The sequence below is a fragment of the Carettochelys insculpta genome, chromosome 9 (assembly GCF_033958435.1).
Source record: "Carettochelys insculpta isolate YL-2023 chromosome 9, ASM3395843v1, whole genome shotgun sequence".
NCBI lineage: Eukaryota > Metazoa > Chordata > Testudines > Carettochelyidae > Carettochelys > Carettochelys insculpta.
This window is the reverse complement of record NC_134145.1, coordinates 29,919,746-29,937,578: the sequence shown is the minus strand read 5'-3', so window position 1 is coordinate 29,937,578 and position 17,833 is coordinate 29,919,746. Positions and strand designations below refer to the sequence as shown.

At 43.0% G+C, this 17,833-nt stretch overlaps 2 protein-coding genes across 4 annotated transcripts in view; both read left to right on the top strand.

The window, feature by feature from the left end:
- The window catches only part of COL24A1 (collagen type XXIV alpha 1 chain), a 232,914-nt gene extending 225,039 nt beyond the window's left edge, over positions 1-7,875 (top strand). The window contains exons 56-58 of the mRNA XM_075003270.1: positions 790-899; positions 3,961-4,176; positions 6,130-7,875. Coding sequence (XP_074859371.1) covers positions 790-899; positions 3,961-4,176; positions 6,130-6,276 — 473 coding nt within the window. The 3' untranslated portion in view covers positions 6,277-7,875. The remainder of the gene's footprint in view (positions 1-789; positions 900-3,960; positions 4,177-6,129) is intronic.
- A 4,606-nt stretch (positions 7,876-12,481) lies between these two features.
- Positions 12,482-17,833, top strand: part of ZNHIT6 (zinc finger HIT-type containing 6) — a 68,326-nt gene continuing 62,974 nt past the window's right edge. For all 3 annotated transcript variants that reach the window (XM_075002643.1, XM_075002642.1, XM_075002641.1), the window contains exons 1-4: positions 12,482-12,614; positions 14,631-14,696; positions 14,776-14,882; positions 14,968-15,053. In XM_075002643.1, the coding sequence (XP_074858744.1) occupies positions 12,535-12,614; positions 14,631-14,696; positions 14,776-14,882; positions 14,968-15,053 (339 nt within the window). In that variant the 5' untranslated portion in view covers positions 12,482-12,534. The remainder of the gene's footprint in view (positions 12,615-14,630; positions 14,697-14,775; positions 14,883-14,967; positions 15,054-17,833) is intronic.

Below are 17,833 nucleotides of genomic sequence, written 5' to 3'. Positions count from 1 at the left end.
CAAATGCCTTACTAAAGTCTAGGTATATCACATCCACCACTTTTCCCTTAGCCACAAGACTTGTTATCCTATCAAAGGAAGCTATCTGATTGGTTTGACATGTTTTGTTCTTTACAAATCCATGCTGGCTGTTACCTATCACCTTATTATCTTCCAGATGTTTGCTGATGAATTCCTTAATTACTTGTGCCGTTATCTCTCCTGGCACAGGAGTTAAACTGACTGGTCTGTAGTTTCCAGGACTGTCCTTATTTCCCTTTTTTATAGATGGACACTCTATTTGCCCTTTTCCAGTCTTCTGCAATCTCCACTGACTTTCATGACTTTTCAAAGATGATGGCTAAAGGCTCAGATACCTCCTCTTTTAGCTGCCCTAGGTAATGCAGACCTGGGATTTCTCGAATCTGGTCTCCCTCCTGAGATTCACAAAGATGGGACCTGAGGCTGATTCAGAGGCCTTTCTCACATTCAGTATTTGAAACAAAGGCTACAGCTGCAAATCTGAAACTGGTACAAAAGCCACAGAAAAAATAAACAACAGAGAATGGTTATTGATACATTATATGTTTTTTTTCTTTGCTTTGCCTTGTTTTAACATCAAATCTTTATGAGTGGAATTCAAATCACCTACATTGGGCATGAATCCAGAGCAAGTCCAGTGAGTCCATAGGAAGTCAAGCTGTAGTAATAATACTTCTAACCTTTGCCAAAAAATGGAATTTTTTTTTAGAAAATTGTTTAACAGTTATATCTTTTTGTCACCTTCCTATCTTGGATTATAATTGATAGGAAAATACTGGATTGACCCAAATATTGGATGCCCTTCCGATGCCATTGAGGTTTTCTGCAACTTTACAGCTGGTGGCCAGACATGTCTGTCACCTGTATCTGTGACAAAGGTACGCATTGCCTCTCATTAGGATATTTTTCTGTGCTTCAACTCTGAATAAGTGAACGTTGATTTACTCAATGTGTGCTTTTATGTCAGGTTTCTCAGTGCTAGCCAACTTTATTCACCATACATTAAATCTGTAATCTTCTGTTTCATTTGATTCTGTTTCTCTTTTCCTATGTGTCTCTTTGCAGCTACATTTTTGTGGCAGCTCTTTAATCTGTCTATAATATTTAAAATGCCCCACCCCTGTCCTGCAGACAATAGTGCTCACTAGAATGCGAATTGTCAAATGAGTCACTGCTCTTGAACAGTTATCCAGACTATGCAGTACAAACTGGCTTCCTTTCATTTCACTAAATGCATCTGAACATATATTTACATTTAGATTGCACACCTCTTGGAACGGGGACTTGCTTATCTGTGGTTTTCCATATGCACTTTAACTGAACTGTACTGTACCGCATCTGTGGGCCAGATTGCCCACGGAAGGAAAAGCCAAGTGTTACTCCACAGTGGGTTCCTCATGGGTCTATTTGGATAGCACAGGGGAAGGCAATAATTTTCACAGAGGGATGGCTCCATACATTTTGGTAGTGATCACAAGCCGGCTCTGTCCTCCTAGAAGTAGCAGGGCCTGGGGCAGAAGGGGTGGGGCTGGAGCTTACAGAGAGAGACAAAGAGTGTGTGTGAGTATGAAAGAGAAACACTTTGTGGGTGAGAGACAGACTTTGTGACACAGATTGAGTGTGTGCTGGAGTGTGTATGTGACAGTGACTACATGGGGAGATGGGGGCACAGACTGGGTATGTGTGACACTGACACTGTGTGTGCTGGCTGCTGCTGGGAAAGCCACACTGTGTCTCTTTGGCCGTGTCTACACGTGCACACTACTTCAAACTAGCGGTGCCAACTTCGAAATAGCGCCCGTCACGGCTACACGTGTTGGGCGCTATTTCAAAGTTGAAATCGACATTAGGTGGCGAGACGTCGAAGTCGCTAACCCCATGAAGGGATGGGAATAGCGCCCTACTTCGAAGCTGAACATCGAAGTAGGGCACGTGTAGACGATCTGCGTCCTGCAACATCTAAATAGTGGGGTCCGCCATGGCGGCCATCAGCTGAGGGGTTGAGAGACGCTCTCTCTCCAGCCCCTGCGGGGCTCTATGGTCACCATGTGCAGCAGCCCTTAGCCCAGGGCTTCTGGCTGCTGCTGCGGCAGCTGGGGATCCATGCTGCATGCACAGGGTCTGCAACCAGTTGTCGGCTCTGTGGATCTTGTGTTGTTTAGTGCAACTGTGTCTGGGAGGGGCCCTTTAAGGGAGCAGCTTGCTGTTGAGTCTGCCCTGTGACCCTGTCTGCAGCTGTTCCTGGCACCCTTATTTCGATGTGTGCTACTTTGGCGTGTAGACGTTCCCTCTCAGCGCCTATTTCGATGTGGTGCTGCCCAACGTCGAAGTTGAACGTCGACGTTGCCAGCCCTGGAGGACGTGTAGACGTTATTCATCGAAATAGACTATTTCGATGTCGCTACATCTAAATAAGCTATTTCAATGTAGCGTGCACGTGTAGACGTAGCCTTTAAGGGAAATCTGTCCTGCTCTCTTCTCCACTTCCTCTGCACTCCTGAGTGAATCACTTACCACCCATTCTTCAGATGGGAGTAGATCAGCTCTTTGTCTCCCTCTCATGATCCCTGCTCTGCAGAGATGGGGCACAAGGGCAGGGAAACACACTGACTTCAGCACTACCAGTTCCCCTCCATCCTTCCCCTCTGCACAGCTAACAGGAGAATCCTAGGAGCAGCTGGGCTTCAGACAGAACAGGGTGGGGAGAGGGGCAGCTAAAAACATGCTGCTGGCTGTAAAAACAAAAGGCAGTCAAGTAGCACTTTAAAGACTAGCAAAATAGTTTATTAGGTGAGCTTTCGTGGGATGGACCCTACTCAACTGGGCAGGCTGAAGACAAATGCTTGGTGGGCCACACCTAGCCTCCATGGCTGATTTTGCCCACTTCTAGGGCTGGGGCTTCCTGTTCCAATAGAATGAGCCAGGGTGGTACCCCAAATGCCATAGATCCCCCTGGGATGCTCTTTGTGCAGAGCAATTGTGCCCTTTTTGTCAATTGTATCTCCAGCACACCTTACTCTTTCTGCCCACCAACACAGTTCCCCTGGATCCACATGAGCAAGGGCACCCACTAGCCACTGTTGTGCTCCAGTATCTCCCCTCAAGTGCATTCTCCCATGATGGCGGATGCCATAGAAATGTATTACATTTTCAAGGCTTTGTCCACTCTCAACATGTACCACCTATTAAGACCACAGTCACTGCCCTCCACTACTGTGGAGAGTCCTTCACAAGTCTTGCGGGAGGCGCAGCACAGGCAACTGACACACCCTGCTGATTGTGTGAGTGGTGAGATGTGTGCACAGAGGGTCTCCTATGTACACAGATTTATGGGGTATGAGTTGGCCCTCTCTATATACTTGTTCTTGTAGATATGTATCATGAATAATGCAAGAAACATATATTTCCATATATAGCTCAGAGTATGTAGCCTCTCACTTACAATCCTTCAGTATCTAGTGCTGAGAGGCAGAGCAATACAGTAGACTATAAACGCGACTGGGAGCAAAGAACTTCAGAACTTTGGCCCAAACTCTGTCACTATCTCTCTGTGCATGTCTCTCTTTGACTCGCTTAAATGTTCTTTGTCTTGCTTTCCTATCTGCAAAATAAGGATATCTACCTACCTACATTTCAGGGGTATACTGCAAATTAATGTTATAACAAGCTTTAAAAATATAAGTTAAACAAGTGCATACACTATAGAGACGTATACAATTACATGCATTCATTATGATGGTGATTATGGGATTCCAGTCTTATATGTATCTAGTAAGTCTTCTGAAGAAAGCAGGAGACACCTGCATTTTTGTTGTCAAACAGGTTAAATGATGCAGTTTAGCTCACCTGTAAATGCCGCATTTATATTGCCAAAGTCTGATTTTTTTTGCCATTGAGCATGGTGCATGTTATGTCTAAAAAAGTATTTTTGTAACCTAGTTGGAGTTTGGAGTTGGAAAAGTACAGATGAACTTTCTTCATTTACTGAGCTCAGAAGCAACCCATACCATCACTGTTCACTGTCTGAACATGCCAGTGTGGGGAACAAATGAGACAGATGCTCAGAAAACATCTGTTAGCTTCAAGGGCTGGAATGGTCAAATGTTGGATGCAAATACACTACTTGAACCAAAGGTGCTTATGGACGAATGCATGGTAAATACATTTTGCTGTTAGTGAACCTACAGTAGTTAGTGTTTAGATATTATTAGATTAATACAAGTAAATACAATCTTTGAGCATTTGTTTTTCCTCCTGTCATTGTAGAAGTCATTTAGATTTTTGTAACATGAAGCACACCTCCCATGCTGTTTAGCTAGACTCTCCATGTGTTGACCACTTACCATATTAAATTCAGGGTATATCCAAATGCTAAAAGCAATTGCTGTTTTGCAAGGAATCTGCCTTTGCTCTCAGCATCAGATTCTGTGGCTCCTGCTTGTTAAATCTACCAGGACATGAGAAGTTACAGGCCTCTATCTTCAGAAGTAATTTAGAGGAGATAGATGAATGATCTTCAAGAAAGCCCGGAACAGCCAGGCCAAGGGTGAAAGCTTAGGCTGAGCTGTATGCTATAATGATGTTATCTGAATATAAACAAACTACAGGAAGATGATAATTCCATTACAGGTTGAACATCTCTGGTCTGGCACCCTCAAGACCTGACCATTGCCAAATGAAAGAATTTGCTGGACTACAGGATGTCAATATTGTCTAGCCATATTACCAACATTTCCCCTGCTTACTGGGCTCTTGGAAGACTTTGGGGTAAATTACACCTAAATAACAACACAGAAAAGTGGGAGCCTGGACTGGTGGCTATAGACAAACTTTATGGGACCACAGGAAACTTGGCCACATGCACAATAAGTGGTTGTGCAGCTAACTAAAATCGTGCTGGATCACAGATGATGTGGGACAAAAAGTGCCAGACAAGAGAGGTTCAAGCTGTACAAGTTAAATGTTAATTTTGTGATATCTGAATAACATTGACTTCAGTGGTTACAGGGCAATTGTCTACTTTGATAATAGACAAAGTTCCATTGGCTAAAATAATAAGAAAATTAGAACTTGTAAAAATCTGAAAATATTAATATAATTCCTATGATCAATTCCATTAGCAGGCAAGATGTTACCTTTACAACTGACTCTCGTAGTGATAATTTGTATGTTCACTGCAGGGAGCATAAATTATCCAATTCTGTACTGTTCTAAAGAGAGCAAAGTACTTATTCCAGGAAGAACTCTTGAATTCATTGGGAGATTTGTGTGCAGATAGATGACACGATGACAGATGCGTTTCAAACCGCAACTGTATTAAGTGGGTATAAAACGTTAACAAATCAGAATTTCCAACCACTTAAACCTGTAGTGCTTTGCATTGATACAAATCACTGCTTTGCACTTTTTCACTAAAGAAATCAGGCCTTATGTTTATAAAAATACTTGTTCTGGAAGAGGTTAAGACATGCAGTGATGGCTATTGAAAAGTGTAGTTTTTCTGTGAGATTCTATGAGATCTCTTTCTTTTTCTGCAGGAAGCTATATATTGTTCAGATTTCCTGCAGAATCTCACAAATCCCCTCCTGCAGGGATTTCACTTTTCAACAGTCTCCACTGTACCTACAGCTTTGACTGGTTGGGCGAGAAAAGAATGACTGTAAGCATCAAGACTCCCACATCCCCAAACAGTGTTACACTTTTTTTTATATTTGTATAAGGTAACAGTTCTTATTTAGATTTTCTAAAAGTCAGAATAGCCAAAGTCCATGGGAAAATATGTAGCTGATTTCCCCATACCTCTTACTAAATTTAACTCTTAACTCATGAAATCCACGCAGAAGACTAGGCAGTATACATGTGAATTAGTCTCATAGTTCAAGTCCTCATCAAGCTTCATATCAAGGTAGAATTCTGACAGATGTTCTTCTTTCAGTGGATGGGGAGATGAGATGGCCTTTGAAAAAACATCACACAACTTTTTGATGCATTGGCAAGAGAATAGATTTTGTATTTGCTTCTCCAGTTCCTTGAGTTCCAGAATCTCTTTGGTTTTGAAAATGATAACTGATATGCATTTAATACTCTTTCTAATTCTGTGAACTGCAGATCCAAGATGGCAGCTGGCATAAGACAGAGTTCTTTTTTCACACTCAGGACACTACTGATCTTCCAGTTGTTCAAGTGCACACGTTTCTTCATCTCAAACCAGGACAACAGCTTTCTATAGAAAGTGGGTCAGTGTGCTTTCTCTAAGCTTCCTGACCTGACTCTGGTTTCTTACAACACCATGGATCTGTTGCACAGAAAAAGCATTTTTAAAAAAAAATTGAAGATTAAAACATGAGAAAACTGTGGAAGAATTTTGAAAACAAATTCTTGGTTATATCTTAAAGAATCTCAGGAAGAAAAAAGACTTCCTCCTAAGAAGGAGAAATGGCATTTTAAGAAAAGACTATGATGACATTGCTAAAGTATTTAATTTTTTAAATATTGGTTGATGCTTTCTTGTATATTTCCCTGGAACTGAGAATTACGTATCTAAACATAAAGTTCTTCAGGACCTCTAGTATTCTCAATAACCTATTTAACAGCACTGTACAAGACATCCTAAGGAAAGCTGGAGACATACAGTACTAAGGAGCAATACTGGCTAATGCTCCCATATGTGCAATAGCTTGTATATGAGAATGAATTATGTCACAGTACAATAAGTTGTCTTTTCTTAAACACTAAGTTGTATTATAGTCCTTTTGAACACATACATCTTAACAGATGGTACACTACCTCTTATGTGTTTCCTGTTTATATTTCTGGTGCTCTTTATAACACAAGGTGCTTGTGGCTTTAGTAGAGATAATTTGATTCCCCTTTCTCTTTCAGACTGCATGTGCTGGTTACATCAAGATGTATTTCTGTTGTAAAAGTACTTATCTTAAATTGTTTGGTCACATTCTTCATTATGAGTAAAAACATTATTTATGTGAAATTCTGGATTAAAATGTTTTTGTTTTTTGTTGTTGAAATGTTATACCTGCAGCGCACTGTATACGGTGCTTATAGGCAGGACAGCTAACTGTTAACCATTGTAAAGATTACTGTAGAAGAGCTACATGCAACAGTTTGGAGGTTTAGTTTATGGACTGCAGTTAACTATTTTAAACAGCCGATAGCATCTAAGATGATGTATTGTGTATATATTTTGTAACTTGTTGAAAATTTTAATACAGCATATATTTTGAATGGCTGCTAAGTTATAATCATAATTATTTCAGCAACTTAGAAATTCCATTTCTTTCCAATATTACTAGACACTGTTCCACATTTTTACTTTGAGTATAAAAATATTTGACTCTCAATTTTTGAACAAAATACACTTTTATCATTAAGACAAAACATTTTCTCTAAAAGGTTTTGCAAACTACTTGCCTATAACTACAGTAGGGTCTCAACATTTGCGAGGGTTCTGGATTCAGAACCCTTGCGAATGTTGTTTTTCACAAAAGGAGGGTGCTCAGAGCCCCAGGAAGCAGCAGCATAGGTACTCTCGGCCCCGGAGCCCCAGGGAAGCACTGTCTGACGGTGCTCCTGCCCCGGGGAAGTGAGGCCACTTGCAAATAATTGAATTCGCGAATGTGGCACTCGCAAATGGGGAGACCCTACTGTATTGTCAAATCAGTGTTCATATGGTTATATATTGCAATATTATACCTCATATTTGCACGGAAAGCAGAGAGTTCAAAAAGCAATTCATTTAAATCATCTTTATCCATATTGTCCCACTTACCCATCTATAATAAAATGTCCTTCAAAAATAACTGTTTATCTTTATTATTTTGATTCCCTTTCCTTTTATTGTTTTCAGCAAACATTAAAAATCTGTACTGAATCTCTTATTTGACAAATATTTGTATTACAAAGGAAAGCATATGCATATTTGTGGCTTTACAGGATATTACACAAATGACATAGAACATTTCCTGATAGAAGTCTAATGTGTAGAATCTCCAGTTCTAAAGCTGGGGCTAAAATAGCATTTTTCCTCAAATGATAGATTTCTTTAAAGAGTGTTTATTCTTTAAGTAATTAAAAGAGCAAATGAAGATGTAAGATGATAAATTAAGGGGAAAAGAGATGGTATAGAGAAAATATTACATTGTCATTACAGCATTTTACTTCCGACAGTTAACCATTTCACATGGACTCACAACCATTTCACAGGGACTCGTAGTTTGGCTATCCATCAAGATCATGTTCCGTCCATTTATTTCTTGTAAGAATGTTATTTTTTATAATATCCTGTGGGTTTTCTATTATCTTATCAATCTGATTCTTGTTTTCACTTAATATTTAATATTTAAAGCATTTTAATGCTTGTAGCTCATATGGATAGTGCTATGTTTAAAAATATTTAAAAGGTACAACATTTAAAAGTAAAGTATATATTCTTTAATGAATATATAAATGCATTTTAATCTTATAGCTGATACACTAAAATTGTTGTTCTGTATCAATAAAATTGGAAGGGGAGAGAGTTGGAAACCCTAAAGAGCCACGTTAGTGGCCAATCTTACACAATTCAATTCTGATAAAAAGAACTGAATCCTTCTGTTTATGATAATAGAAGTTGCACCTCTCAAAAGGAGGACACTCTGGTCCAGATGACCACAGATGTTCCTGGACCAGAGGGTTGGCGACTGTACTGTGCCAGGAGCCTGGCATGGCCAGTGTCCATGGGGCTGGCGTCCAACAGCCTAGACAGGGCTGGCATCTGGGGTCAGGATTGGTGGCAGCCTGGCTGAGGCTGGTAGTCCAGCTGGGCCAGCAGCAGGGGGACTGCCTGGGGTTGAAAGTAGAGGGGCTGGAAAAAGAGGGATAGCTGGGGTGGAAGCAGAGCCAGCAGTGAGGAGAGGCAACAGGCTGGGGGGCCGGAGACAGGGGATCTCTCTGGGTCTGGCAATTCCCTCATTGGGACTGGGTTCCCAAGAGTGTTGGATGAGCGAGGTCCAACTGGTACTTTAAATTGCTCCAGGCAACACAGGAATCCAGCCAAGCAACTTGATGCTCCTGTGAGCCCCTCCTTCCCAAATGTAATTAAAATAAAGGAACATTTAATAGTTTAAAGTTTTCATTGAGAAATAGGGTGTCTTGTGCAAAAAAGGTCTTTGGTACATTTGTAACTATATAAACAGTCAGGCAGAACCTCTACTGTGTTTTAAGTTTTGCTATGCAACTTAACCAGCAGAGAATGAGTTGGACTCTTCTGATTCCCATGTTACACTCACTCAAGAGAGACGATATTTTTTATGCTTACAAGATGCAGCTTTTAGCGACAAGACTATGTTGTGTGGGGGTTGCTAGGGAAGTCACGTGCCCCATAAATTTTAATTGTTGATGCCAGGTCCCCTCATTCTACCCACCCTCCCCTGCAAGGGTCACCTCTGTAGGCCCAATAGCTGCCTTCAGTTACACATACACAGCCCTATTGTCCTCATATTCTGTCCTTAGCTACACCTCTACAACGGAAGGAAAGGGCTTTGCTGAAAATGGAAATCCAACCCTTGCAGATCTCCACACAAATCTGGAAATCTTAACACAACCACTGTCAATCTACTCTACCATGAAAGTTCAGTCTTCTCCCATTGGCTCTGCCGCTGCAGTTAGAATCAAAGAACTGGAAAGGACCCAAAGAGATCATCAAGAGCAGTCCCTTATCCTCACAGCAGGACTAAGCACTGTCTACAGTCTTTAGACCATCCCTAAAGGTGCTTGTCTAACCAGCTGTCAAATATCTCCAGTGATGGAGACTCCACAGCCTCCTGAGGCAATTTATTCCAGTGTTTAGCCACCCTGACAGGAAGTTTTCCTTAATGTCCAACCTAAATCTCCCTTGCTGTAGCTTAAGCCCATTGCTTCTTGTCCTAGAAATTAACAGGGCTCTATCTATCTGCCTTGTAATTGCAAGAAGGGAACCTGCTCAGCAGAGGGCTTGAGCCCACGACCCTGAAATTAAGAGGCTCGTGCATTACCAACTAAACCAGCCAGACTCTATAAAACCTCAAATTGCCCGTGCCACATGGACTTGATACTGGCCAAAGCAGCAGGGAACTTAAGGAAAATATGCTCTGGATAGGAACTACAGTAATCTATTTTAGCATGCTATCTGCAAGCCTGTAAAGCCCTATCACTACAACATGAGTTCACTAGATTTAGAGAGAGAATGCCATAATCCAAGGTAAAAAGACCTACAGCCCATCCTTAATCAGGATGCCACACTCCATAAGGCCCTAGGTTACAGGCCTGTTCTCTCCTACAGACAACCTCCCAACCTGATGAGAATTCTCACCAACAGCCACAGTCTAGACCACAGGAATACCAGTCCTGGAACTTTTCCTTGCAACAAAATCCACTGCCAGCTTTGTCCACATATCTTCTCTGGACCTAACCAGGTTATTCACAGAATCATGGGCACATTCTCATGTTCCTCAACTAACATCATATATGCCATCACGTGCCAACAATGCCCAGATTCTTTGTATATTGGACAGACTTCAAACTCTCTTCAACAAAGAGTTAATGAGCACAAAACAGACATAAAAACACTCCTGATCCACAAACTGGTCAAGCAACATTTTAATGGAGTGGCCCATTCTGTTAATGACTTAAAAGTCTGTGTCTTACTGAAAAGGTATTTTCACAACAGTTTTGAAAGAGAGGCTGCTGAACTCTCTTTTATATTCAAATTTAACACATTAACACATGGTTTGAACTGGAATGCGAATTTTCTGGGTCATTATAGGGGCTCTTTTGCATACTTGGCTTTATCTAATTGTTGACCACCGCCCTCCGATTTGCTCACCTTGATAATTTTTTTTCTGATTTGTCAACCTTGATTACTATTTTTGGTTCTCTGTGCCTTAAATATTGAGTCTGTTCTGGTATGGCTATAGTCTGAAGAAGTGGGTCTGTCCCACAAAAGCTCATCACCTAATAAATTATTTTGTTAGTCTTTAAAGTGCTACTTGACTGCTTTTTTGTTTTGATAGTATATAGACTAGCATGGCTCCCTCTCTGTTACTCTTCATAATCCAAGGTGTGTTTCCTCCTTCTGATCAAATATATGGAGCGGTGCACCAGTCTGTGATTATTAATTTAATCCTAAACCAAATGAACTAAGTAGGCTGTCTGATCATTTACAGTCTAAAGCTTAGGTGGCCACCTTTGCCATTTAGGTCCCACTCATAACACTGCAGTAAATGGAACCCCTTTGTTACCCAACAGAGCGGACAATATACTATCCTAGAATGGAGAACAATTGAGCTTGAAGTTGGTCTGCCAAATCATTTAGCTGCATTAAAATCAATGGGGTAACTGGATTTACTTAGGGCATGGTATATACTTACTCAGTGTTTGATGCACCACAACTGAGGTTTTGGAATTCAATTTTGCCACGTGTGAAGACAGCAAAATTGATCTCTCTGTCGCCAGCCGTTGACCCTGGTACTCCATGCTATCACGTGGAGTAAGGGATATCAGCACGAGCCCGAAGAGCCCTGATCTATATTCGGGCATAAAGTCAATTCTGATACGTTGATTCTAGCTATGCTAATGGCATAGCTAGAATTGCATATCTGTGAATGGCTTTGTTCCCTAGTGTAGACAAGAAGTCCTGTGGCACCTTAGAGACTAACAGATTTTTGGCGCATAAGCGTCCTGTTAGTCTATAAGGTGCCACAGGACTTCTTGTTGTTTTTGAAAACACAGACTGACTCAACCACCCCTCTGATACAGGCCTTAGAAAGTAGACGTCGGACCATTATCTTTAAATATTCAGCCAGAAAAGTAACAACTCCTAATTAGGTCAAATATTTCCCACAAGTACCCAGCAGTGCTTAGATCAGTGCAAGCGCGCAGCCCCCACTGACCAGATTTAGAAGAAAGGCTCACTGGGGAACATTCGAAAACTAAAGCGATTTCACCGCCCCCCCCCCCCCCCCGCCTGCCCAGTGTGTACTCGGCGTATTAACTTCCGCGGCCTCTCCGGGAGGTGACACTCCCCCGGGTTCTACCTTGCCATGTGCACGCAGGTGCATTGGGCTCCAGGCTTGGGGCTGCGTGACACTTCCTGGCACAACCTGCCTCATCGCGGCGTCTTCCCACCGCAGCCCGCGGGTGAATTATCGACCGCCGGGAGCAGCCCCGCGGACGCCCAGGTGGGGCTGTGGAGGGTTATACCTCTCTGGCAGCGGAGTGGGGCTGGGGCAGAGCCAAGCCGCCCCGGAGCCCCGACCCCTCCATACAGCGGGCGGGGGAGGGGCAGCTGCATTCTGTGGGGTTGCGGGGAATGTTTCGGTCTCCATGGAGACAGAGGCGCTCTCCCAAGCAGCCGCCAGAGGGCGGCCACCAGCAGCCGCAAAGCGCGGCCGGGTCCTGCGCGACACAGTCGGAACGCGGCCTCAGCACCATGTGGGCCGAACCGAGCTGAGGCGAGAGTGTGTCGCTGCGGGGGTTCGGATGGAGACGGAGGCGGAGGCGGAGGCGGAGGCGGGGAGCCCGGGGCTGGCCGGCCACAAGCGGAAAATGGCCCTGCAGAGGTAGGCGCAGCCCATGCGTTCGCTCCGCAGACACACGTCCGACGGGCAGCAGCGTGTTCTGCGCCTCCAGTCCCGGGCCTGGCCGCAGCTCGGCTCCCTTTGCATCTCGAGCCGGGGATGCCGGAGCGGCAGGTGCCCTGCGCCCTCCCGAAGGGGCCCACGTTGTCCTGTGGCAAATAGGGGACACCGGCCTCCAGGGAAGGGGGGCTGCAGCCCCATGTCAGGGCTCCTTGGCGATGGGGGCTGCCCCATGGCGAGGCATCAGGGATGGAGGCTCTGCAGGCTCCTGGCTGGGAAAAGGGGTGCTGAGAATAGTGGTTGTGCAGCCTCCTGGCACGGGGTTCAGGGCATGCGGCAGCCACCCCCCAGGAGGGGACCCTGGCAATAATGCTGGAGAATGGAGCAGCCGCGCCACGGAGGTGCTTCCCCGCAGCAGGAGCTGCTTCTCCGAGGTGTAGGATTGCAGGGAACGAGGCAGCCGCCCAAGGAGGGAGGCTGCAGTGGGGTGTTGGGCCACGGGGAAGCTGCTGCTGCAAGGCATAGGGTGCCAGGGAACAGCGTGGTTGCTCCAAGGAGGACGTCCCTGGCAGAGGAGGCTGCAGCCTTGAGACACGGGGTGCCAAGAACAGGAGCCCTGCAAAATACAGGACATTTTCCCCATTTTGTTACAAAAGTCACTTAACCTGTAAGACAGCTTTAATAAAGGACTGTTTCTGTAAAAATGGGATGGATGGTCACCTTAGTCAAAAGACAAGCTATGGAATAAGGTGAGGCTGGTGCCTCTCGAAGGAGTGAGAATAGATACAATAAAGCAGCATAGAACATAACCGCTTTAGCACTTCTATAAATTGCAGCCAAGAAGAACTATGCTTGCTCTATGCTGAAGTCCTTGGGACGCTATTCGTCTGAACAGAATTGCATATGTTATTAGAAGCAGCAACATAAGGACTCAGGATCTTACTATCCTTAAGATTTAGCCATGTAAATTATATTACTGAACTAAACAGGAGGAAGAAAACAGCACTTCCCCACCCACTCTTTGCTTGGCAGCGGATAGCACATTGTACTCTCTTTGGGAGGAGAGTTAGTAGCACTCATGTCAAGTGAAGCAGGAGAATAAGCAGCTTGCCAAACACTTTATCAGAGGCATGGAAACCTAAACGTAAGACAAGAGGTCACTGTGGCTATCATCACTGACAGAGTGGAGGCAGGAGGTGATGCCTCTAAAACAGTGGGTCCCTGCTGTTTGAAGATCCTGTCATACCACCTTGCCCAACTTCTCAGGCAGCTCTTCAAACAGCAGCTTTATGCTGTTTCAAGAGTCTGCCCCACCTATTCTTCAGCCCTCCCAGTTAGCCCTTTAAACAGCAGATCAACATATGGGACATTGTGCCTTTTTTCAAAGAAAAGTCTAGGCAGTCCTGGTAAAACTGGATGGATGGTCACCCTAGCCCTGGATGGATGGTCACCCAAGCCCTCTGGCTGTCAGGGCACAGGCTCACCATTGTCCCTGGCCTCTGGCGCAGAGTGAGTGCTGTCTTCCCTGGCCACCCTCACTGGTTGGCCACCTGCTGAGGCTTCAGGAGGGTAGCCAATGGGCATGCCCCCCTTAGCTGGGGGAGGAGAGAGTCCTGCAGAGCCATTAGACCACCCCACAGTGCCCACCCACCCCATTGACTCTGCATTACCATTTGGGTTCAGAGCCTCCAAGGTATTTAGACTCTCAGCTCTCATCATTTAATACTTAGGCACCTAAGTATCTCTGAGGAGTTGGGCCTTGGTGCCTTACTCCATGGACTGATCTAGAGCTTGCCCTATGACAGTGTTTAGAGGTAGCTGGCTTATTTCATGCATCCACATTTCCTTTCCCTGCCTTCAAGCTTCAGTGATTGTACTTTCTTTACGTTTAACTGAGCATAGGTCATAATTCAGAGAAACAAAGTACAAAGACATCTATTCTTGTCAAATATAACCACACTACTTTCATAGAAATGAATCCAAGTTTTTTTCTTGCAGATGTGAAACCTGTAGTGGAGAGGAAGCAAAATACAGGTGTCCACGATGCATGAAATACTCATGCAGGTAGATACAATATGAATTATGTCTCTTTGTTTTGTTTCTTGTGCGGAGACAGGATGCTTATGTCTCTCTGTTCTTTCAGTTTGGCATGTGTGAAGAAGCACAAAACTGCACTGAGTTGTAATGGAATCAGAGAAAAGTCAGCATTTGTTTCCATAAATGAGTTTAACGAGTTGAATCTCCTAAGCGGTAAGACTTTCTCTGCTCTGTAAACTTCACCCCACCTTCTTTTTTTTAAACCAGGATTACACATTTTTCTGTTTTGTATGTTCAGATTATCGTTTCCTGGAAGATGTAGGAAGGATGGCTGATGGTGCCGCTCGAGATGTTTCCTTGCATAGACCAACAACAAATAAATTTGTGAGTTTCAAGTTACCTCTTTGGTCAGTTGAAAGTGAAAATGGGGCTGCTCCAAAATTGCAGATTAGAACATCCCATGACTTCCAAATTACAGGAATTGAGGTCCAAAAGTTGTGGCTCGTTCTTTTCCTAAACTGTGCTGGACCAAACTCTGAATGTCCCTGAAGTTCAGCTCTCAATCAGGACTCTGCAAGTGAGACCCAGTTTTTAACTTAAAGGAGATCTCCAATGTAGTGTATGAGACTCTGATTACTGCATTTAATTACTAAGAAGAATAAATCACTACAAAAATGTTTAATAATAAAAGTGAACACAAATGATAGAAATGACTTCATGCCCAGTTCTGCTACTTTATAATATATAAAGAAGGCCTGACAGACTTTTTACTTTAGAGTTTCAGTTTAAGCATACATAAAATATTTGCTCAAATTTCTAATGTAAGCTATTGGTTTAGTTGCCATAGAATTGCTATGTGCTTATCAGTAGGAACAGTGATGGTGATGGCTGAAGAGCTGGGATAAGTGACTTTGCAAAAAGCAAGGAAGTGAAAACTATTAAAAGATGGAAAGGAGTTCGTTAAGAATCCCTGCTTCAGTTAAAGAGCTAAGAGTTCTCAATAAATGTATTCTGTCTCTCTCTCTTTCATGGGTCCTTCCAATAAAACTGGGGAAGAAGGTAGTCATATGACCACGCTTAAATAAAATTACTTATGTGTTGTTACTGAGTTCTAAAAGAACACTTGATCTTTCATTTTTATTTTAGAACAAGCTCTCCACCTGACATCCTTTTGCTTGGTTAGTTTAAAATTACACGTAAAGATGAACTTCAAGGGACACAAAGTATCAGCAATGTAAACTAAGGAACTAGACTCAATTTCCTGGTTTGCTGCCGACTGTGTTTATAACTACGGGCAACTTATTGAAGAATAGGCTTTTAAAAATATGAACAGAGGCCACTAAATAAGATAGACTTAAGTGTTTGTATAAGTAAATTTATTGGTGCGTGTTTGCAGCATTAAACCCTTACAGAACGCCAAATAGCAGAATGTGTCATATCTTTCAAGTGCTGTAATTTTTTTAATGTTGATTTTATTATTACATCAGTTGTCAAAGTAACCCAGAATTCTTAAGTTCTGTAATTTTCCTAAAAGCAGTTTGTGTTGTCTTACATCATCAGATGTTCTATCTCAATTGCGTTGCGATCTAGTTCTCTGATGGAGTGACCTTATTTAGTAAAGGAAGTTTTAAGTCTTTAAAGGTATATCCTGGATTTTCTCTTTGGAGGTGGTATCTGAGTACCTGGCTGTAGGTTAATTTTTTGGTCTGTCTGGGTGGTTATTTTATCTGTAACAGTAAGTGTGGTGGTATGTGGTTTTCATATATACAGTCATTTGTAGGGTTTCATTGTTGAAGCTAATCATGGTGACCAGTTACAGAGAGGTAGCCAGCTTAATCTATATCTTCACAAAACAAAAAAGCAGTCGTAGCAATTCAGAGACAAACAAAATAATTTATTAGGTGATGAGATTTTGTGGGGCAGACCCACTTCTTCAGATCTGGGAATAATGCTGATTTAGTGGAAATGGTGACCCAGAAGGCCAATCCTGATTTGGGAGCATTCTGCAGAGCGTTTAATACAGTGATGGGCAATGTAGGCTATGGAATGGGCTGCGTGAATGGTCCTCCGCCATCTCAATGTGCCACAAGATTGTTGTAACCAAGACGATCTTCTGGGTTAGGGCTAAGGTACTGTACTTGCATACCTAGAATTTATAAGGTATGTTGTTTGAACCCTAGAGTACTTGTTTGGATGCAGAAGGAGCACACAACTCTCACAGTCAATGTTTGCAATCATCACACACCTCACTTTGCGTGCCCTGGCTTTATGTGCATGTCACTTTAGTAATACTAGTGGGGAAAAAAGTGATGTGAACAGAAAGCAGCAGAATCTGGGAACCCCAGTGTGTGGGCAACAGTAAACATAATATTTTGTGGGCCACACAGGGAACCCTGTGGGCTGCATGCCAGCTGCAAGACTGATGTTGAAGTTGTAGTGAAAGTCTATGGAGAAGTTTAGATCTTCTGTCTAGAGAATGAAAATATTATTAATGTATCTCAGATATATTGTTATGTTGGTTTTACTGCATTTTTCAAGAAATTCTTTGAAGTGGCCCATGAAGAGGTTAGCATACTGGGGAGCCATCTCAGTACACAAGGCTGTTTCCATAGTTTGGACCAAGTGTCTGTTAAATGTGAAGCTCCTGTGTGTGAGAATGAAACAGATTTGTATAGGGTGGATTTTCAAGCATTGTATATGATCTTGTTGATATAGAACAGGGGTGAGCTCCAGCCCCAACTGCTTAACTTTTAATATCCATAATTTGTGTTTGATTTTGTGCACAGAGAGGTGTTTTGAGCCCATAGGGTTTTAAAAATCAGAAATAGTTAATCAGTAATGCTGTAGCTATGTCAGGTCACAGCCCAGTCATAAGCTAGTTACTCTAGAAGCATCTGTTGACAAACGTTTCTGTCTGAAGAGATTTTCTGACAAAATGTCTGTTGACAGAATGCGGCCGTACACTAAAGTAGATCAAAAGAGCAATCTCCTCTGTCCATAGGGAGTGGCTGGACTGCCTAGCCCTCTCTCAACAGAATGATGGACTGGAAGCTCAGCAAACAGGGCTGCCCGGTAAACCAGAAACCCGTGTCTGTCAACAGAAGGACCCCTGGAGTGTTCACACAGCTTTTTTGTCGACAAAGGCATTCTTCTTCATCTAGGAG